The 23,300-nt window shown below is 43.1% G+C and overlaps 3 protein-coding genes across 4 annotated transcripts in view; all 3 read right to left on the reverse strand.

Moving 5' to 3' along the window:
- Window positions 1–1,816: 1,816 nt before the first annotated feature.
- On the reverse strand, window positions 1,817–3,371 carry LOC311146654 (gap junction delta-4 protein-like; the record flags this gene model as incomplete). Its single annotated transcript, XM_084183186.1, has 2 exons — window positions 1,817–3,018; window positions 3,308–3,371. The coding sequence occupies 2 exons, from the start codon at window positions 3,369–3,371 to the stop codon at window positions 1,817–1,819; spliced, it is 1,266 nt and encodes a 421-aa protein (XP_084039312.1).
- A 7,032-nt stretch (window positions 3,372–10,403) lies between these two features.
- On the reverse strand, window positions 10,404–11,958 carry LOC311146234 (gap junction delta-4 protein-like; the record flags this gene model as incomplete). Its single annotated transcript, XM_084182739.1, has 2 exons — window positions 10,404–11,605; window positions 11,895–11,958. The coding sequence occupies 2 exons, from the start codon at window positions 11,956–11,958 to the stop codon at window positions 10,404–10,406; spliced, it is 1,266 nt and encodes a 421-aa protein (XP_084038865.1).
- A 6,035-nt stretch (window positions 11,959–17,993) lies between these two features.
- LOC311146655 (cyclin-Y-like) overlaps window positions 17,994–23,300 on the reverse strand; it is a 37,445-nt gene continuing 32,138 nt past the window's right edge. The window contains exons 2-11 of one of the 2 annotated variants that reach the window (XM_084183187.1): window positions 22,887–22,961; window positions 22,243–22,263; window positions 21,594–21,628; window positions 21,303–21,397; window positions 21,164–21,199; window positions 20,983–21,040; window positions 20,701–20,820; window positions 19,141–19,307; window positions 18,633–18,795; window positions 17,994–18,278 (exon numbers count right to left, since the gene is read on the reverse strand). In XM_084183187.1, coding sequence (XP_084039313.1) covers window positions 18,162–18,278; window positions 18,633–18,795; window positions 19,141–19,307; window positions 20,701–20,820; window positions 20,983–21,040; window positions 21,164–21,199; window positions 21,303–21,397; window positions 21,594–21,628; window positions 22,243–22,263; window positions 22,887–22,961 — 887 coding nt within the window. In that variant the 3' untranslated portion in view covers window positions 17,994–18,161. The remainder of the gene's footprint in view (window positions 18,279–18,632; window positions 18,796–19,140; window positions 19,308–20,700; window positions 20,821–20,982; window positions 21,041–21,163; window positions 21,200–21,302; window positions 21,398–21,593; window positions 21,629–22,242; window positions 22,264–22,886; window positions 22,962–23,300) is intronic. The other variant, XM_084183188.1, reaches the window with a different exon arrangement.

The raw sequence follows: 23,300 nt of genomic DNA on the forward strand, positions 1-23,300 counted from the left end.
TGGGTTAGTCCCGACAGCTTGAGCGAGTCCGTCGTCAACTTATTCAGCCAGTTAGTTAGCTAGAATAGTTAGCATACTAGCTAGCCATTGCTTTCTGCCAACGAAAAAAACCCTCCTCCCACGGCACCAACACACAGAGAGAGCCAAGCTAAATGTTAACTAGTCACCCATGTCCCGAATTCCCTTGAACGACTCTGGTTACCAGTATGTAAAAACAAAACACAAATGTAGGTTATAACTTACCCCTAGCAGCTACTGTTAGCTAGCCAAGTTCAAAGCTAGCCACTGAATCGACTCAGCCAGTTCGCGTCTGTTCGCTAGGTCGTTCCAGCTATTGTTTAGTAGCTATCCAGGTAGCAACAAGCTAGCTACATTTCGAGCACAGTAGCTACTAACTACCTAACGTTAACGCTTCAGACAATGAGGTTAGAAAAACAGCTGAATGGTAGGCAGCTAGCTGGCGTAATTACAGGTACTCTCAAGCGTGAAACAACTATCCACAGTTGCTAATAGTTACCAGTAGCTACCCGCTAGCTAGTTCAGGTAATGGGTTAGCTAGCCTCGTGCTTCACCGGGCTCAGCCGAATACAATACTTACCTACAATAACTACCTACAATACCTAACTACAATCTAAATACATGATTTAAGCGTTACTCGACACCATATAAGCCATATAAGCCAAGCTTACCTCCCGCCAGAGAGAGACACAACCTCACCCGACGACTGGGAAAAATCCAACATTTTGCCACCCTAATATCTATAGTAAATGAAGTGCTGATTGAACCTCTCTCTTCTCAAGGTGGACATCACCAAGGTGATCATGATCCACAGTAACCATCCGGACCCAGGGACGGGGGTTCTGCCTGACATCGGGGAGTACAACCCCCCACCAGAGTGGAGGTGCCTAGGTGCCTTACTCTGGGCGCACACTGAGCATGAGGAAACATACACCCTCACGTCCTTAGCCAAGGTAGGCCACCAGCACTTCTCAGTCAGGCAGCGCATTGTACGACCGATACCTGGATGACCAGAGGAGGGTGACGTGTGTGCCCAGAAGATCAGGGCTTGCTCGTTCCACCAAGTGGAAGATCAGGTGAGTGATTCTGTTACGAGGTGTGAAAGAAGGAGTCAGGCGCAGGAAGTAAAATACAGAAGTCCAGAGTTTAATCTGTTTGCATAAATCAAACGCCCCAAGCGTCAAACTAAACTGTACAAGGGAAAACATCCACCTTGGCAATAACACAGTGACAACCGAGCTACATGCTCTCACAACAAAACAATCACTCACAAAGACAAGGGGAACAGAGGGAACACTTATACACATACTAATTAGGGGAATGAGCACCAGGTGTGTGTGATTGACAAGACATGACAAGTGGAGTGATGAGAATGGGATCGGCAGTAGCTAGTACTCCGGTGACGACGAACGCCGAAGCCTGCCCGAACCAGGAGGGGGGGCAGCCTCGGCGGAAGTCGTGACTGTTGTTCGTGAACCCAATGAAAGACCATGTGAGCTGAACAACAGCTGAGTGCGGCCATCATTGTTCTTGAAGGTCAACTAACTGGCATTAATTGAATCACTCATTCTAATTCTGTTAGCTAACACATACAGTGAACACATTCTGTTTGTAGAGCTGAAAGTGTAAAGTCACAACAGCAAAATGCAATGTAGCCTATTATTACATTTTGGGGGGGAAATAATTCAAGTGTAAGTAATGAGTAAATCATCAAAGTTGTTGAACTAAAAAAGACAGCTCTCCCATTGTTGTGTTGCGGCCTTGAATAGAATTACATAGGTCTACATAAAAATTAACTTTATTGAGCATCTGATGAGGAAGAAGAATCACTGGAAGAGCTTGAGGAGCCCCTTGCTTCCTGCAGGTTGACTTCTTCCAGGAGCCTATCACGGGACTCTGCGCTATCATAATGCTGCTCCAGGAGTGTTGCGTCTACCATGGTGTACTTGCCATGCTTCCGACCACTGTACATTGGTGAGGGGGTAAACTGGCGTGACACTACTACTGGGTCTCTCTCTAACCGCCGGGAGAGAGGGACGGAATATGAACGGGAGATGTGGTTGGGATTAACGAAGTGACCGCTTGATGGAGCCCCCATAGGTATGGGCTGAAATGGCGGTTGCCTCCGAGGCAGCCTGCTCCCCTGCAGTGGTGGGGCAGCCACACTAACGCGAGTCTCATCATTTATTCTGACTCTTCTGTGTGAAAGGTCACCGTTTGGGTTACCATTCGAGGTTGGTTTGTCAATGTAACTTTGTCCTCTCTTGAGGACAGTTTTGGGGGTGCTGTGGTTCTGGTTGTACAGGACTTCCATGTCCTCTCCAACCCCACTGTTCATGAACAGTCTGCCCTCCTTCTTCAACTCTCCCCCAAGCTCCTTTCTCCTGGTCCTCTGTGTCACCATCCGTTGCACAGAGCACACCAGATCTGCCAAGTTCAGTAGAAGAGACAGGGAGGCAGCCCCCAGCATGAAGTTGAGCATGATGGTCTTCTCTGTGGGTCTGGACACGTAACACTCCACCATGGACGTACAGGGGAATTCATAACACTGGAAGCTCCTGGGGACAGAGAAGCCATAGAGGTAGTACTGGCCGGCACTGAACGCTCCCTCCAGCAGAATCCGCAGTATCACATCCATAAGATAGACACTTAGAAAGTTAGGTGTTCCTTTTGGTAGAGCGTGTAGAGGGGTGCACAGAGAGCCTGCTCTGGCCTGACTTCTGCTTCCAGATAAATAGTTCCCCCCGATACGAAGAGCTGACGATACTTTGTGGATGATATAAGAGATGAACATCATGTGAGGGAGACAGAGCATGATCAGTTGGAACAGCCAGAAGCGGAAGAGGGAGAGGGGAGCAAAGCCGTCGAAGCAGACGTTGGTGCAGCCTGGCTGGATGGTGTTGCACACAAAGCGCTCCTGCTCGTCCCGGAAGAGAGGATAGCCAGAGAACAGGAAGATGAGTAACCTCAGGACCACCATCAAGATAAACCATGTCTTCCCTGCAATAACAGCAAATCAATTAAATATTCACTCACATTTAACCATTTACATTTAGGTCATTTAGCAGATGCTCTTTTCCAGAGCAGCTTACAGTCAGTGCAATCAACTAAGGTAGGTAAGACAACCACATATCACAGTCATTGCAAGTAAAGTAAAACAAACATGATTATAGTGTTAGAAACTCATGGAAAAAAAGCTTTATGTTAGTAACATTAACTATCCCATACATACAGCATTTACAGGTCCATTAACATACAGTATGTCCACATGGCGGAAAGGAAAACCTACCTAGAAAAGTGACGTTGTGATTGAAAGTAATGAAGAGTATTTCCATTAGGCCTGTCTTCTCCATGATATAAACAACAAGCAGCTCATCCCATAGAGATCCTGTCTGTATACCTTGATCCAATCCAGACTACTCAGCAAGGGTCCATTTCAGTCCAATCAATCCAATCCAGTTCAGTTCAACTCAATCAATTCACTTTGATTCAATTCAGTCCAATTAAAATCCAAGTATCTCATTTAATTGTAGAGAAGTGGCTCCAGTGTAAGTTCTCAGTTCCCCAGAGTGTGTGTGAGCGTGTGTCCACTAAACTATAGATCTTTCTCAAGTGATGCCAGCTCAGTGATGCCAGGCAGGGGCCTCTCTCTGCTATTATTATCACATCCAAATCATGTTACCCCCAAAGCATTGCTAGGATATTTCAACAACATACACTGAGCTAAGACAACTGGTCGGGTCTAAATGAACTAAAAGAAGCATAGTGATTATAGAATGTTATTCGAATTGAGGTTACCAGGTTAAAGGTTATAGGACAATAATGAGAATTGTAGCTTTGTGCCCAAACGGTGGTGGTCTTGGCCTCCTGTCCACTAACCTCAATATCCAGGCTTCCTCATGTTCGTTCGGAAATAGCCGAGTGATTACTGAGACTTGGGATGCATCCCAAATGGCACCCTATTTCCTATATAGTGCACTGCTTTTTACCCGAGCCGAATGGGCCCTAGTCAAAAGTAGTGCACTACATAGGGACTAGGGTGCAATTTAGGACGCACATTTGTGGGTATGGTAACGCGAGACTTCCTCTCCATGAAGCCATTTTAATGGTCACGTCAAGACGACAGCTGCTACATGTTGGATATGTAACAGTATGGCTTCTGTCCCTCTTCTAGCACACAGCTAACTAGCTCGCAATTCCACAATGGCTACAAAGAGACTGCTAATATGGTGATTTAGTGATTAGCATACGCACATGATCACTATGTCTTTAACAAGATCTCCACATATAAAAATAAATTAATACAACAGTCAGACAAACACTTTGTATTTAACACTTTGATGTGATATCCTCTTGGATTTCTACTTTTAAACTGTTTTAAACTGTACAAATTGTTTTCACCCAAAAATAAATGAATCAAAATAAAAAAATAAGGGCCTTTTCTTTTATTACAAACATGGGTCAACGCCTCCATATAAATATTTCAAAATTAAGTTAATGATCTCATCATCACTTTAATACTTGATTATACACTGTACAAAGTTTATTTGCAAAATAATTAATACAATTCTAGTGCTTCAGTTGTCAGTAAGGTCTTCTTGACAAATGATAAAAACACAAATAAAAGTTGATCATCATGAATATAACAATATTAACATTTGAATCAAAAAGAAATATTTATAAGACAAAATCAAACTGTATAAAGTTTGTAGGAGCTATGTTATATAGAAGTTGGTTCAGTGTTCATGCTTTTGTTCTTAAAAAAATAAAGAAACATTGTAGCTTAAAACACCCAGAGTTCTAAAACAAAAAACACAAGTCATGCTTCACACAGTGTATCAAGTATGGTAACCCATTTCTATCCTTTCATTGGTTGCCTTCTTGTCAACATAACCTACTTTGAATCCTGTGGATGACAGAATCACAGCAGCTAAATCACTCACATATACACTAAAAGTATGTGGACACGTATTCGTCAAACATCTCATTCCAAAATCATGGGCATTAATATTGAGTTGGTCCCCCCTTTGCTGCTATAACAGCCTCCACTCTTCTGGGAAGGCTTTCCACTAGATGTTGGAACATTGCTGCGGGGACTTGCTTCCATTCAGCCACAAGAGCATTAGCTAGGTCGGGCACTGATGCTGGGCAATTAGGCCTGGCTCTCAGTCGGCGTTCCAATTCATCCTAAAGGTGTCCGATGGGGTTGAGGTCAGGGCCAGTCAAGTTCTTCCACACCGATCTCGACAAACCATTTCTGTATGGACCTCGCTTTGTACACGGGGGCATTGTCATGCTGAAACCGGAAAGGGCCTTCCCCAAACTGTTGCCACAATGTTGGAAGCACAGAATCGTCTAGAACAGGGGTGTCAAACGTACGGCCCGCGGGCCGGATCAGGCCCGCAAACGGGTTTAATCCGGCCCGCGAGATGATTTAGAAAAAATATATATATAATAAAAAAAAAATAATAATAAATAAATAAATTGTAAAGTATAAAAATGCGCTGCAATTTTTCTATAAAATAAACTGCTGTTCCAATTGCGTCCACTGGATGGCGCAATAGCAATTGTGTTAAGCAAGCAAACTGTTTATACCGGGGCAGAGCAAGTAGGTCAAGCACGTGCAGCCAATGAGCTACTTTGTTTTGCCCGCGATATTTATTACGGCTTCTACTTTTAACATTATGTGCTTTGGCACCCTCATTGCCCCAATATGTCTCTGTCAAAAAAGAGAAAAGTGGACGCAGAGTGCAGAGTGTTCCAAGAAAAATGGTCATCCTATTTATTCACGGAATTGAATGGGAAAGCTGTATGTTTGGTGTGTTCAGAGCATGTTGCAGTGCTGAAAGAATATAACCTTCGTCGCCACTATGTGAGTCTTCATGCCGACAAATATGACAACTTTCAAGGACAGCGGAGATGAGAGAAGGTGAATGAACTGTTGGCGGGTCTGAAGAAACAGCAGTCTGTGTTTACTCACAGCCGAGACATCAGTGACGCTGCAGTGAAAGCTAGCTACCTCATTGCTAATGAAATCGCAGTGGCTTCAAAACCATTTAGTGAGGGTGAATTTGTAAAAACATGCATGATGAAGGCAGCGGAGATTGTGTGCCCTGAAAAGCGGCAGGCTTTTGCAAATATCAGCCTGACAAGAAACACAGTTGCAGACAGGATTTCAGATCTTTCAGTGGATTTGGACAGCCAGTTGAAGCAAAAAGTAAAGTCATTTATTGCGTTTTCGGTTGCAATTGATGAAAGCACAGACATTACAGATGTTGCACAACTGTCCATTTTCATCCGCGGAGTTGATGACACATTGACCGTCACCGAGGAGTTCGTGGAGTTGGTGCCGATGACAGATACAACGACAGCAGCTGATATTTTTACCGCACTCGTCGGCGCGCTGGACAGGGTCGGAGTGGACTGGTCCCGCGCTGTCAGCCTGGCTACAGATGGTGCGCCCTCAATGATCGGGAAAAAAGCAGGCGTTGTGACAAAGTTCAGAGAGAAAGTGCAATCTGCAAATGGAGGACGTGATTTTTTGACTTTTCACTGTATTTTGCACCAGGAGGCTTTGTGTTGCAAGTCATTAAAGATGGATAACGTCATGAAGGTGGTCATCCAAACTGTTAATTTCATCCGATCCAGAAGCCTGAATCACCGTCAGTTTAACAGCCTTCTCAGAGAGAAAGACCACATCTATGGCCTGCCATACCACACTGAGGTAAGATGGTTAAGCCGAGGTGCTGTGCTGAGGCGTTTCTTTGATTTACGAGAAGAAATTGAACAGTTAATGGAAGAAAAGGGCAAACCAGTGTTAGAATTTCATTCCGCAGAATGGATGCAGGACCTTGCATTTATGGTGGATGTTACAGAGCACCTGAATAACTTGAACAAACAGCTGCAAGGGCGCAACAAAGTTGTCACGCAGTATTATGACAGCATACGTTCTTTCAAGTTGAAGCTGTCATTGTGGGAGACGCAACTTGCCGGTGGTGATGCAGCTCACTTCCCCTGTCTGAAAAATGTGTGCGCGACCCAACATGTGGCAGACATGAAGCGGTTCAAAGATAAAATAACGGGACTGTTACGGGAGTTTGAGCAACGCTTTCAGATTTATGTTTATATGTTTTTATGTTGATGTGCTATTGTTTTTAATTGATTTTATTTTATTTGTATATTTAACCTATTCTTGACTCTGTGGTTCTTGCACTTGTTTGGGGAACAGGAATTCATTATTTTTATCTACATTTCTGCCTGAGAAATGACACCCTGATATAGTTCTGTGATCTGTGATATACTTCTGTGAATCACTGAGGCATTGTGGGTTTGTGTGTTCTTTGTCCTCAGAACTTTCAAATAACTTGAGGTGTTTTATGATTAATAGTGATGTTGTGCTTTTGGACACTGTCCTCAGGCTCCAGCTTTATGTTTATATGTTTTTATGTTGATGTGCTATTGTTTTTAATTGATTTTATTTTATTTGTATATTTAACCTATTCTTGACTCTGTGGTTCTTGCACTTGTTTGGGGAACAGGATTTCATTATTTGTATCTACATTTCTGCCTGAGAAATGACACCCTGATATAGTTCTGTGATCTGTGAAACAGTTCTGTTAATCACTGAGGCATTGTGTGTTTGTGTGTTCTTTGTCCTCAGAACTTTCAAATAACTTGAGGTGTTTTATGATTAATAGTGATGTTGTGCTTTTGGACACTGTCCTCAGGCTCCAGCTTTATGTTTATATGTTTTTATATTGATGTGCTATTGTTTTTAATTGATTTAATTTTATTTGTATATTTAACCTATTCTTGACTCTGTGGTTCTTGCACTTGTTTGGGGAACAGGATTTCATTATTTTTATCTACATTTCTGCCTGAGAAATGACACCCTGATATAGTTCTGTGATCTGTGAAACAGTTCTGTTAATCACTGAGGCATTGTGTGTTTGTGTGTTCTTTTTCTTTAGAATTTTCAAATAAACTTGACGTGTTTTATGATTAATAGTGATGTTGTGCTTGTACTATTTTGGACACACTGTCCTCAGGCTCCAGCTTTATGTTGTATGTTGATCGTATTAAAACAAAGAAAACAATCTGAAGTTGTTGTTTTTAAGTTATATATACCATGATTTTTCCGGTCCGGCCCACTTGGGAATAGATTTTCCTCCATGTGGCCCCTGAGCTAAAATGAGTTTGACACCCCTGGTCTAGAATGTCATTGTATGCTGTAGCGTTAAGATTGACCTTCACTGGAACAAGGGGCCTAGCCCGAACCATAAAAAACAGCCCCAGACCATTATTCCCCCCCCCCACCAAACTTAACAGTTGGCACTATGCATTCGGGCAGGTAGCGTTCTGCTGGCATCCGCCAAACCCAGATTCAATTATGAATTTAGCTGCAGATCTGAATACAACATTCTGAGTATTAGGATGTACAGTAACTAGGGAGGTATACTAGTGGAAAGGTACCCACTGGGCACAGACGTCAGTTCAACGTCTATTTCTGATTTACATTAAAAGTTTATGTTAAAAGTTCAGTGAAAAAAATACAACATTCCCTTACGTTGATTACTTTTTGCAAATCCAATCAGTTTTCCACGTTGATTCAACGTCATCACATTGATTTTTGGTTGTTGAAATGACCTGGAAACAAAGTTGATTCAACCAGTTTTTGCCCAGTGGATAGTAAAGTAATATGGTCAACTTGTTTGAACGAACAAAATAATTGGGTAATTAAATAATTATGAACAAATGTTTCTGGAATTTGAATGTAGATCTCCAGTAGAAACACCTGTGCAGCTAGAATGCTTTTTTACCTGATCAAATACTGTCTGCAGGTACTTGGGTTTGGTCGGCTATAGCAGTAGGCAGTGAAAACAACCTTATGAATACAAAATTAATAAAAACCCTTTCACCAAAAGCTACAGAACCATCTCCAAAGGCAACCAACCATCTGTTGAGCCACGCCAGCTTGGACAGTCCAGGACCCATGGTCGTATTCATTAGTGCACACCGTAGCAAAATGTTTTCCAACCGAAACCAAAATGGTTTCTTAATGGACAACTTCAGGTCGTACACCCGTTTCAGTCCTTTTTCTTTCGTTTGGTACGACCCAGGAGAAGAGGTCAGATGTCACTGGAATGCTGTTTTCTGACAACTTCTCTCTTGGTTTGCTGCTACAATGCATAAAGCTAATGTTGCCACGGTTATGGTTGGCTGGCTACTTCTGATGGTCTTGATGGTCGCCTGTCTGCTTCTGTCCACAGGAAACTGTGATGTCATGAGCTCTCTTAACAATCAGTATGTTGTATCACAAGAAAGCTTTCATTTTTCTTACTCTTAACAGTCAGTGAACTACCAGTCCTGTAGAGAGCTCTTCACTCTCTGTTACAGGAGCGGAGGCACTGTGAAGGCATCTATCTGTGACAGGGACAAGGTCGGTGTGTCTATCCAGGTTAGGTTTGCAGAATTCCGGTAACTTTTCCAAAATTCCCAGGAATCAGCATGAAATCTGGAATCCTCCAATCAGGATTTCTGGAAACCAAGGCATTTTGGGAAAGTTACCAGAATTGTTCAACTCTACTCCAGGTAGAGACTGGAAGTCCCCATGCTGGCCTCAGGCCCAGTCTCAGTTGTGGTCTCTAGAAGTCCCCATGCTGGCCTCAGGCCCAATCTCAGGTGTGGTCTATGTTCGTGGTTGTTAGGAGAGGATGGCAGGGACCCATCGCATCCCGACCAGATTGTCCGTACTCGCTGAGCGCTTCTTGGCAGCTCTCCTGACATCCTTGTACTTGTCGTCACATAACCTTGAGATCGCCTGCAGGAGCAACAACCATGATGAATCGATAAACAAACTCAGATTAAATCGCTTGAATTGAATTGTTACTGGCCTTCAGGCATAGACTAAAAGATGTAGAAGATGTAGTTAAAGTGTTAAACCAATACTATTCAGAGGACCAGCTGCCATCAACACATGTATCAAATGTATTTATAAAGCCATTTTCAGATCAGCAGTTGACACAAAGTGCCTACCCTGTATTGCAAAGCCTCTGCTTTCTCTTTCGGTCTTGGCCGGGCTACTATAAACAACAGCTGAGTGCGGCCATCATTGTTCTTGAAGGTCAACTAACTGGCATTAATTGAATCACTCATTCTAATTCTGTTAGCTAACACATACAGTGAACACATTCTGTTTGTAGAGCTGAAAGTGTAAAGTCACAACAGCAAAATGCAATGTAGCCTATTATTACATTTTGGGGGGGAAATAATTCAAGTGTAAGTAATGAGTAAATCATCAAAGTTGTTGAACTAAAAAAGACAGCTCTCCCATTGTTGTGTTGCGGCCTTGAATAGAATTACATAGGTCTACATAAAAATTAACTTTATTGAGCATCTGATGAGGAAGAAGAATCACTGGAAGAGCTTGAGGAGCCCCTTGCTTCCTGCAGGTTGACTTCGTCCAGGAGCCTATCACGGGACTCTGCGCTATCATAATGCTGCTCCAGGAGTGTTGCGTCTACCATGGTGTACTTGCCATGCTTCCGACCACTGTACATTGGTGAGGGGGTAAACTGGCGTGACACTACTACTGGGTCTCTCTCTAACCGCCGGGAGAGAGGGACGGAATATGAACGGGAGATGTGGTTGGGATTAACGAAGTGACCGCTTGATGGAGCCCCCATAGGTATGGGCTGAAATGGCGGTTGCCTCCGAGGCAGCCTGCTCCCCTGCAGTGGTGGGGCAGCCACACTAACGCGAGTCTCATCATTTATTCTGACTCTTCTGTGTGAAAGGTCACCGTTTGGGTTACCATTCGAGGTTGGTTTGTCAATGTAACTTTGTCCTCTCTTGAGGACAGTTTTGGGGGTGCTGTGGTTCTGGTTGTACAGGACTTCCATGTCCTCTCCAACCCCACTGTTCATGAACAGTCTGCCCTCCTTCTTCAACTCTCCCCCAAGCTCCTTTCTCCTGGTCCTCTGTGTCACCATCCGTTGCACAGAGCACACCAGATCTGCCAAGTTCAGTAGAAGAGACAGGGAGGCAGCCCCCAGCATGAAGTTGAGCATGATGGTCTTCTCTGTGGGTCTGGACACGTAACACTCCACCATGGACGTACAGGGGAATTCATAACACTGGAAGCTCCTGGGGACAGAGAAGCCATAGAGGTAGTACTGGCCGGCACTGAACGCTCCCTCCAGCAGAATCCGCAGTATCACATCCATAAGATAGACACTTAGAAAGTTAGGTGTTCCTTTTGGTAGAGCGTGTAGAGGGGTGCACAGAGAGCCTGCTCTGGCCTGACTTCTGCTTCCAGATAAATAGTTCCCCCCGATACGAAGAGCTGACGATACTTTGTGGATGATATAAGAGATGAACATCATGTGAGGGAGACAGAGCATGATCAGTTGGAACAGCCAGAAGCGGAAGAGGGAGAGGGGAGCAAAGCCGTCGAAGCAGACGTTGGTGCAGCCTGGCTGGATGGTGTTGCACACAAAGCGCTCCTGCTCGTCCCGGAAGAGAGGATAGCCAGAGAACAGGAAGATGAGTAACCTCAGGACCACCATCAAGATCAACCATGTCTTCCCTGCAATAACAGCAAATCAATTAAATATTCACTCACATTTAACCATTTACATTTAGGTCATTTAGCAGATGCTCTTTTCCAGAGCAGCTTACAGTCAGTGCAATCAACTAAGGTAGGTAAGACAACCACATATCACAGTCATTGCAAGTAAAGTAAAACAAACATGATTATAGTGTTAGAAACTCATGGAAAAAAAGCTTTATGTTAGTAACATTAACTATCCCATACATACAGCATTTACAGGTCCATTAACATACAGTATGTCCACATGGCGGAAAGGAAAACCTACCTAGAAAAGTGACGTTGTGATTGAAAGTAATGAAGAGTATTTCCATTAGGCCTGTCTTCTCCATGATATAAACAACAAGCAGCTCATCCCATAGAGATCCTGTCTGTATACCTTGATCCAATCCAGACTACTCAGCAAGGGTCCATTTCAGTCCAATCAATCCAATCCAGTTCAGTTCAACTCAATCAATTCACTTTGATTCAATTCAGTCCAATTAAAATCCAAGTATCTCATTTAATTGTAGAGAAGTGGCTCCAGTGTAAGTTCTCAGTTCCCCAGAGTGTGTGTGAGCGTGTGTCCACTAAACTATAGATCTTTCTCAAGTGATGCCAGCTCAGTGATGCCAGGCAGGGGCCTCTCTCTGCTATTATTATCACATCCAAATCATGTTACCCCCAAAGCATTGCTAGGATATTTCAACAACATACACTGAGCTAAGACAACTGGTCGGGTCTAAATGAACTAAAAGAAGCATAGTGATTATAGAATGTTATTCGAATTGAGGTTACCAGGTTAAAGGTTATAGGACAATAATGAGAATTGTAGCTTTGTGCCCAAACGGTGGTGGTCTTGGCCTCCTGTCCACTAACCTCAATATCCAGGCTTCCTCATGTTCGTTCGGAAATAGCCGAGTGATTACTGAGACTTGGGATGCATCCCAAATGGCACCCTATTTCCTATATAGTGCACTGCTTTTTACCCGAGCCGAATGGGCCCTAGTCAAAAGTAGTGCACTACATAGGGACTAGGGTGCAATTTAGGACGCACATTTGTGGGTGTGGTAACGCGAGACTTCCTCTCCATGAAGCCATTTTAATGGTCACGTCAAGACGACAGCTGCTACATGTTGGATATGTAACAGTATGGCTTCTGTCCCTCTTCTAGCACACAGCTAACTAGCTCGCAATTCCACAATGGCTACAAAGAGACTGCTAATATGGTGATTTAGTGATTAGCATACGCACATGATCACTATGTCTTTAACAAGATCTCCACATATAAAAATAAATTAATACAACAGTCAGACAAACACTTTGTATTTAACACTTTGATGTGATATCCTCTTGGATTTCTACTTTTAAACTGTTTTAAACTGTACAAATTGTTTTCACCCAAAAATAAATGAATCAAAATAAAAAAATAAGGGCCTTTTCTTTTATTACAAACATGGGTCAACGCCTCCATATAAATATTTCAAAATTAAGTTAATGATCTCATCATCACTTTAATACTTGATTATACACTGTACAAAGTTTATTTGCAAAATAATTAATACAATTCTAGTGCTTCAGTTGTCAGTAAGGTCTTCTTGACAAATGATTAAAAAAATAAAGAAACATTGTAGCTTAAAACATCCAGAGTTCTAAAACAAAAAACACAAGTCATGCTTCACACAGTGTATCAAGTATGGTAACCCATTTCTATCCTTTCATTGGTTGCCTTCTTGTCAACATAACCTACTTTGAATCCTGTGGATGACAGAATCACAGCAGCTAAATCACTCACATATACACTAAAAGTATGTGGACACGTATTCGTCAAACATCTCATTCCAAAATCATGGGCATTAATATTGAGTTGGTCCCCCCTTTGCTGCTATAACAGCCTCCACTCTTCTGGGAAGGCTTTCCACTAGATGTTGGAACATTGCTGCGGGGACTTGCTTCCATTCAGCCACAAGAGCATTAGCTAGGTCGGGCACTGATGCTGGGCAATTAGGCCTGGCTCTCAGTCGGCGTTCCAATTCATCCTAAAGGTGTCCGATGGGGTTGAGGTCAGGGCCAGTCAAGTTCTTCCACACCGATCTCGACAAACCATTTCTGTATGGACCTCGCTTTGTACACGGGGGCATTGTCATGCTGAAACCGGAAAGGGCCTTCCCCAAACTGTTGCCACAATGTTGGAAGCACAGAATCGTCTAGAACAGGGGTGTCAAACGTACGGCCCGCGGGCCGGATCAGGCCCGCAAACGGGTTTAATCCGGCCCGCGAGATGATTTAGAAAAAATATATATATAATAAAAAAAAAAAAATAAAAAAAAAAAAATTGTAAAGTATAAAAATGCGCTGCAATTTTTCTATAAAATAAACTGCTGTTCCAATTGCGTCCACTGGATGGCGCAATAGCAATTGTGTTAAGCAAGCAAACTGTTTATACCGGGGCAGAGCAAGTAGGTCAAGCACGTGCAGCCAATGAGCTACTTTGTTTTGCCCGCGATATTTATTACGGCTTCTACTTTTAACATTATGTGCTTTGGCACCCTCATTGCCCCAATATGTCTCTGTCAAAAAAGAGAAAAGTGGACGCAGAGTGCAGAGTGTTCCAAGAAAAATGGTCATCCTATTTATTCACGGAATTGAATGGGAAAGCTGTATGTTTGGTTTGTTCAGAGCATGTTGCAGTGCTGAAAGAATATAACCTTCGTCGCCACTATGTGAGTCTTCATGCCGACAAATATGACAACTTTCAAGGACAGCAGAGATGAGAGAAGGTGAATGAACTGTTGGCGGGTCTGAAGAAACAGCAGTCTGTGTTTACTCACAGCCGAGACATCAGTGACGCTGCAGTGAAAGCTAGCTACCTCATTGCTAATGAAATCGCAGTGGCTTCAAAACCATTTAGTGAGGGTGAATTTGTAAAAACATGCATGATGAAGGCAGCGGAGATTGTGTGCCCTGAAAAGCGGCAGGCTTTTGCAAATATCAGCCTGACAAGAAACACAGTTGCAGACAGGATTTCAGATCTTTCAGTGGATTTGGACAGCCAGTTGAAGCAAAAAGTAAAGTCATTTATTGCGTTTTCGGTTGCAATTGATGAAAGCACAGACATTACAGATGTTGCACAACTGTCCATTTTCATCCGCGGAGTTGATGACACATTGACCGTCACCGAGGAGTTCGTGGAGTTGGTGCCGATGACAGATACAACGACAGCAGCTGATATTTTTACCGCACTCGTCGGCGCGCTGGACAGGGTCGGAGTGGACTGGTCCCGCGCTGTCAGCCTGGCTACAGATGGTGCGCCCTCAATGATCGGGAAAAAAGCAGGCGTTGTGACAAAGTTCAGAGAGAAAGTGCAATCTGCAAATGGAGGACGTGATTTTTTGACTTTTCACTGTATTTTGCACCAGGAGGCTTTGTGTTGCAAGTCATTAAAGATGGATAACGTCATGAAGGTGGTCATCCAAACTGTTAATTTCATCCGATCCAGAAGCCTGAATCACCGTCAGTTTAACAGCCTTCTCAGAGAGAAAGACCACATCTATGGCCTGCCATACCACACTGAGGTAAGATGGTTAAGCCGAGGTGCTGTGCTGAGGCGTTTCTTTGATTTACGAGAAGAAATTGAACAGTTCATGGAAGAAAAGGGCAAACCAGTGTTAGAATTTCATTCCGCAGAATGGATGCAGGACCTTGCATTTATGGTGGATGTTACAGAGCACCTGAATAACTTGAACAAACAGCTGCAAGGGCGCAACAAAGTTGTCACGCAGTATTATGACAGCATACGTTCTTTCAAGTTGAAGCTGTCATTGTGGGAGACGCAACTTGCCGGTGGTGATGCAGCTCACTTCCCCTGTCTGAAAAATGTGTGCGCGACCCAACATGTGGCAGACATGAAGCGGTTCAAAGATAAAATAACGGGACTGTTACGGGAGTTTGAGCAACGCTTTCAGATTTATGTTTATATGTTTTTATGTTGATGTGCTATTGTTTTTAATTGATTTTATTTTATTTGTATATTTAACCTATTCTTGACTCTGTGGTTCTTGCACTTGTTTGGGGAACAGGATTTCATTATTTTTATCTACATTTCTGCCTGAGAAATGACACCCTGATATAGTTCTGTGATCTGTGATATACTTCTGTGAATCACTGAGGCATTGTGGGTTTGTGTGTTCTTTGTCCTCAGAACTTTCAAATAACTTGAGGTGTTTTATGATTAATAGTGATGTTGTGCTTTTGGACACTGTCCTCAGGCTCCAGCTTTATGTTTATATGTTTTTATGTTGATGTGCTATTGTTTTTAATTGATTTTATTTTATTTGTATATTTAACCTATTCTTGACTCTGTGGTTCTTGCACTTGTTTGGGGAACAGGATTTCATTATTTGTATCTACATTTCTGCCTGAGAAATGACACCCTGATATAGTTCTGTGATCTGTGAAACAGTTCTGTTAATCACTGAGGCATTGTGTGTTTGTGTGTTCTTTGTCCTCAGAACTTTCAAATAACTTGAGGTGTTTTATGATTAATAGTGATGTTGTGCTTTTGGACACTGTCCTCAGGCTCCAGCTTTATGTTTATATGTTTTTATATTGATGTGCTATTGTTTTTAATTGATTTAATTTTATTTGTATATTTAACCTATTCTTGACTCTGTGGTTCTTGCACTTGTTTGGGGAACAGGATTTCATTATTTTTATCTACATTTCTGCCTGAGAAATGACACCCTGATATAGTTCTGTGATCTGTGAAACAGTTCTGTTAATCACTGAGGCATTGTGTGTTTGTGTGTTCTTTTTCTTTAGAATTTTCAAATAAACTTGACGTGTTTTATGATTAATAGTGATGTTGTGCTTGTACTATTTTGGACACACTGTCCTCAGGCTCCAGCTTTATGTTGTATGTTGATCGTATTAGAACAAAGAAAACAATCTGAAGTTGTTGTTTTTAAGTTATATATACACCATGATTTTTCCAGTCCGGCCCACTTGGGAATAGATTTTCCTCCATGTGGCCCCTGAGCTAAAATGAGTTTGACACCCCTGGTCTAGAATGTCATTGTATGCTGTAGCGTTAAGATTGACCTTCACTGGAACAAGGGGCCTAGCCCGAACCATAAAAAACAGCCCCAGACCATTATTCCCCCCCCCCACCAAACTTAACAGTTGGCACTATGCATTCGGGCAGGTAGCGTTCTGCTGGCATCCGCCAAACCCAGATTCAATTATGAATTTAGCTGCAGATCTGAATACAACATTCTGAGTATTAGGATGTACAGTAACTAGGGAGGTATACTAGTGGAAAGGTACCCACTGGGCACAGACGTCAGTTCAACGTCTATTTCTGATTTACATTAAAAGTTTATGTTAAAAGTTCAGTGAAAAAAATACAACATTCCCTTACGTTGATTACTTTTTGCAAATCCAATCAGTTTTCCACGTTGATTCAACGTCATCACATTGATTTTTGGTTGTTGAAATGACCTGGAAACAAAGTTGATTCAACCAGTTTTTGCCCAGTGGATAGTAAAGTAATATGGTCAACTTGTTTGAACGAACAAAATAATTGGGTAATTAAATAATTATGAACAAATGTTTCTGGAATTTGAATGTAGATCTCCAGTAGAAACACCTGTGCAGCTAGAATGCTTTTTTACCTGATCAAATACTGTCTGCAGGTACTTGGGTTTGGTCGGCTATAGCAGTAGGCAGTGAAAACAACCTTATGAATACAAAATTAATAAAAACCCTTTCACCAAAAGCTACAGAACCATCTCCAAAGGCAACCAACCATCTGTTGAGCCACGCCAGCTTGGACAGTCCAGGACCCATGGTCGTATTCATTAGTGCACACCGTAGCAAAATGTTTTCCAACCGAAACCAAAATGGTTTCTTAATGGACAACTTCAGGTCGTCCACCCGTTTCAGTCCTTTTTCTTTCGTTTGGTACGACCCAGGAGAAGAGGTCAGATGTCACTGGAATGCTGTTTTCTGACAACTTCTCTCTTGGTTTGCTGCTACAATGCATAAAGCTAATGTTGCCACGGTTATGGTTGGCTGGCTACTTCTGATGGTCTTGATGGTCGCCTGTCTGCTTCTGTCCACAGGAAACTGTGATGTCATGAGCTCTCTTAACAATCAGTATGTTGTATCACAAGAAAGCTTTCATTTTTCTTACTCTTAACAGTCAGTGAACTACCAGTCCTGTAGAGAGCTCTTCACTCTCTGTTACAGGAGCGGAGGCACTGTGAAGGCATCTATCTGTGACAGGGACAAGGTCGGTGTGTCTATCCAGGTTAGGTTTGCAGAATTCCGGTAACTTTTCCAAAATTCCCAGGAAACAGCATGAAATCTGGAATCCTCCAATCAGGATTTCTGGAAACCAAGGCATTTTGGGAAAGTTACCAGAATTGTTCAACTCTACTCCAGGTAGAGACTGGAAGTCCCCATGCTGGCCTCAGGCCCAGTCTCAGTTGTGGTCTCTAGAAGTCCCCATGCTGGCCTCAGGCCCAATCTCAGGTGTGGTCTATGTTCGTGGTTGTTAGGAGAGGATGGCAGGGACCCATCGCATCCCGACCAGATTGTCCGTACTCGCTGAGCGCTTCTTGGCAGCTCTCCTGACATCCTTGTACTTGTCGTCACATAACCTTGAGATCGCCTGCAGGAGCAACAACCATGATGAATCGATAAACAAACTCAGATTAATCGCTTGAATTGAATTGTTACTGGCCTTCAGGCATAGACTAAAAGATGTAGAAGATGTAGTTAAAGTGTTAAACCAATACTATTCAGAGGACCAGCTGCCATCAACACATGTATCAAATGTATTTATAAAGCCATTTTCAGATCAGCAGTTGACACAAAGTGCCTACCCTGTATTGCAAAGCCTCTGCTTTCTCTTTCGGTCTTGGCCGGGCTACTATAAAATCACTTTGTGACAGCTGTTTATGTAAAAAGGGCTTTCTAAATAAATGTGGTTATTGATAAACAGCTGGATTGAGTGGTGGCTCACCTCTAGTCTCTGGGCTTTGTCCCGGCTCAGAGGCTCCAGAGGGAAGCTCAGGTTGTTGGTCTCTGACAGTGAGCGCAGGTCAAAGTAATACTTGGCATAAACACTTGACGGAACGTTGATGTTGAACTGCAGAAGCTCCAGAAACTGACGCTCCAGCTCGTTCCTGTTGAGAAAAAAGTGAGTATATATGTTTTTCACAACAATTGATGGCACTCATTCAGAGACAGCTCACTGTCCTAGAGATCGACACCAACATATTAGGGGCACATATCCAAAACATCAGTGTAAAAACGAATTGTTGAATGTACTGTACTGTACATAAATGTACATGGTTTTGATTTCAAAATGTGGTCCAGTGTCAGACCTACAGTAAGTCCGTAAAGCTTTAAGTCTGAGCATTCCAGAAAAACTGTGTACTCTCTAATGTGAGCAGCAAAACAGGTCAGCTAAAATTAGCTGGCAGAAGAGTCCCTGTTGAAAATAACATCCTGATTTATTTTCTTCTTACATGTCCTCCACGGTGATGTCTTTGAGGATCTGGCAGTAGTCTACGTTCCAAACAGCCTGGTCATCCCAAACCTTAGAGGCCAGCAGAATGGCTCCCAGTACGATACGCTTCCAGTTCTCTGGGCCAATGTCTATCTCTGCATACGTCAGCAGCCTCTCAACGTACACCTGAAAAACACACTGGGAAAGTTAATACTAAAGTCATGAGGTAATTGAGGCAACTACCTTTGTGATATTGTCTGCATCCCAAATAACACCTTATTCCCTAAATAGTATGTTCATCTCCTGATAATGCGTGGCACTCACAGACCCATATTGCAAATCTGACCTGTATCTAAAGCTTGATTCATACAGTGACCTCCCGTGAACTCCCTCTTAACCCACTCTTTCCATCCCTCACCCCTACTCCCACACAGCCTCCCATCCCTCCTCCCTCCCTCCCTCCCTCACTCCCACTCACCCCCTCCCTCACCCCTACTCCCACACAGCCCCCCTCAGCCCCCCCATCCAACCCTCACCCCCACACAGGCCCCCCCATTCCTCCTCCCTCCCTACCTACCCCCTAATCCCATACACCCCCCCCTCACTCCCACACAGCCTCCCATCCCTCCACCTTCCCTCCCTCCCTCACTCCCACTCCCCCTCACCCCCTCCCTCACCCCTAGTCCCACACAGCCCACCTCAGCCCCCCATCCCTCCTCCTTCCCTCCCCCCTGCTCCCCCTCAGCCCCCAGGGCCCTCTCAGGATGACCTCCCGAGAGAAGACAAGGATGTGTGTAAATTGAAGACAAGGCCACAACGTTGGTGCATCGAAATGTCACTTGGTGCGTGGAAAATGTGTTTCTGTGATGCTGACGTTAGCCCTGCTCTGGCTGCAGACCGTCTGTGTGTTCCTCTGGCAGTAGAGTAGTAGCCCCAGGTCTCTTACGTTCATGCAGTAGAGGACTCAGTGGCTAACTGGCTTTGGCCCCTGGCTGTTGGCCTAGTTCTTCTCCACTGCTGCTCCCGTTAATGAATATCACAGGCTCTGAAACTGGCTGCCAGCCGCCCACAGACAGAGGCTAGTTAGGAGGCTTCTTCTGACAGATTTGGCCTGCGTCCCAATTCCCTATATAAGCCTATGGACCCTGGTCAAAAGAAGTGCACTAAATAGGGAAAAGGGTGCCATTTGGGACGCACTCACAGGCTAGTTAGGCAGCCTCTGACAGACTGACTCACATGGTGATCAGCCTGAGACAGGAACACTCCAAGCCCGTGTCTGACTGAGGATAGACAGACAGACAGCAACAAACAGGACACTAGTTGATCAAACATAAAAGGCTGTGGCTAAAGGGGATAGAATAACTTGGTGGAGAGGAGTGCTGTCTGCCATGTCTGAGAAGGTGTACGACAAGCTAAGAATTAACTTTTCTAAAAAGATATAGGTCTACTTTATGACACCTCTGACTAAACAAGTTTCCCATTGGTAAGCTACCTGGTCAAAAGTAGTGCACTATGTAGGGTATGGGTTCGGGTGCCATTTGGGACATAAACAATGGAGTCAACCAGCCCCCTCCTTTACCAGTGTAACAATGGCACATTCTGCAGTGAGCTGAGCAGCACTGAACAGCGTCCGGACGAAGCGGTAGATCTGTTTCTGCTCGGGGTCGTGTTTGTCATAGTCAGACGGCACTTCAGATTTCTGAGGGAGTAGAAGAAGGCTTTATGAACATGGTCACTGTATAAAACTAAATCTATAGATTCATACAAAAAGGCATACACGCACACACACAAACAAACACACACACAAACACACACATCGTGGGTCAATATGAACACAGGAACTGATTGCTTTGGCTGTTACCGAGAGAGGGTGAAGCTTCTCGTCAAAAATGTCTTGCCGCATTCCTCCATCTGTGTCCCTGAAACAGGCCATTCAGGAAAGGTCAAATGTCAAAGGTCAAATGTTTTACTGGACTGTTACACTAGCCAACCAAACTCTCCATTCAAGGCATTGCTTGCTCAAAGTGATAGGGTATTCTTACCTGTTCTTTATATGGTAATATATTGCAAGAGATACACTGTCAAGAAAGAAGGGTAGTTGTTGAAGCATTTGTCATAACCAGTACTTTTTGTCTGTCCCATAGGTAAACTCATGTAAACGTAACTGGGACATACACTCACCATTTAATGGTGAATTTAAGATTGGGCTGACTGACTGTGTTGTCATCCAGGAAGATGGTGGAACAGGAGCTGTGTTTTCTTCTAGTTGATCCATGCTACAATAATGAAATAGAATTACAAATACACATCTCTATATTGCTGCAATTGTAAAGGGAAAGGAAAGGGGGATCCCTAGTCAGTTCTACAACTGAATGCATTCAACTGAAATGTGTAGAGGGCATGTCGTTATAAGGAATATAAGGAAATAATATATTAGCCTGAATATATATTTAATACGTATTTAATACTCACATAATTCATGAAGAGGCTCTTTCTTTTTTCACGCACTAAACAGAGATAAAAAATAGAAAGATTGAGAAGGGCTTTAATCCTTGGTTATCAGCATTGTCCTAGAGCAGCGGTATTCAAAGTCACGACCGAACTGCAGTGGGGTCGCCAAAATTATTTTACTTTTTTTTAAGAGTACAGAATATTTTGTGGGACAAGATACATTTAGAAAAATAAAATGTTATTGAGTACATTTATTTATTGGTTGATAAGAGATGAAATTTGTGTGAAGAAAATGGGGTCCCCAGAAATTCTGGCAAACAAAATGGGGTCCCCGCTGAAAAAGTTTGAATACCACTGTCCTAGAGATTGTGTAAGCAATAGAAAAAAGCACAATGGTAGATGAGAGTTTCAGCAAGACATTCTGCACTGAAACAGAAAGGCTTCTATGGACCCTACATGCGTTATTTGCAACATACTGTACAGTGAGAAGCGTATCAAAGTGTGCACAAAGAGGAAAAAGTGGTTAATATCACACGATCAGAGATTATTCATTATGGCTAGGGCTGGTTACTGGTTATGAACAGAGAATATTAGAGGCAGACATTACTCCACAGCTAGGGGGAAGCAGAAGCACTCTGTCTGAGTCTTACTGTGTATATACAATACTCACCATTTTTGCTTGACAACTCCACTGAAAAACAACCAAAAGCCATCTACTTAATTTACCTGTTCAACTCAAACACACAACTATCACTGGCTCTCACTTTAATACAATAGTATGTATCAAATGTAGCTTCTATCCTGGACAATTGTGTCAATTAACCTAAAAACACACCGTGTGATAGGATGAGAATCCCCCGAGGCTGCAGGTATTGATAGTACTTCTAGGGAAACACCCCTGGGCAAGGCATACATTACCACACAGAGCTGATCTGTCTGTGTTCCCTGGAAGCGGTCTTGTGATCTGGGAATATCATACTTTATAACATAATCCAGAGGTTATACTGTATTGCCAGTATCCATGAGTTTTCCCTGATAAACCTGGGCGTTTTCTTGGTCAGGAAAAAACCCTGTAGATGTCCCCAATGGCACCCTGTTCCCTATATAGTGCACTATTTTTGACCAGGGTCCACAGGGCTCTGGTCAAAAGTAGTGCACTATGTAGGGAATAGAGTGCCATTTGGGAGGCGACCTGGTTTTAGCTAAAGGCCTGAACATGGAGTACAAGGCCTATTGGTATGTCCATATTAAATGAACCCGTTGAGTGATGTCAAAGATTCATAATTTTGGATTGATTGATTGAGAGCCACTCACCATCCGTCTGAGATTTGCTGAGGAATATTGTGCTGGCCCGAGGATGGTCAGAAGGGTTGTACTCCATGTTCAGCTCTGTGAAAACAAAAACAATAAATCACTCTGTCAGTTACTGAACATGACATCCTATTTCCTTCATTCTCTTTAGGGCCCTGGTACAGGGAATAGGGTGTCATTTGAGACGCAGCTTAAATATTAACCCGTCAGATCAGAAGTGTGGAGTTCCTCAAGTTATAACACAAATGTCTTGCAAGAGAGAGAAAAACACCCTCTTGTTGAATATGAAAACATTTCATTGTAGACAAACACATGCAACTTACAACTGAGCGCCAAAATGTAGGGGTGAGATGACACATCATTTCAAAGGTTACATTTATACCCTACGTTTCTCTCTCGTCCATGCATTGGCCTCGT

This window comes from Coregonus lavaretus (genome assembly GCF_964263955.1).
Source record: "Coregonus lavaretus genome assembly, chromosome: 19".
Taxonomy (NCBI): domain Eukaryota; kingdom Metazoa; phylum Chordata; class Actinopteri; order Salmoniformes; family Salmonidae; genus Coregonus; species Coregonus lavaretus.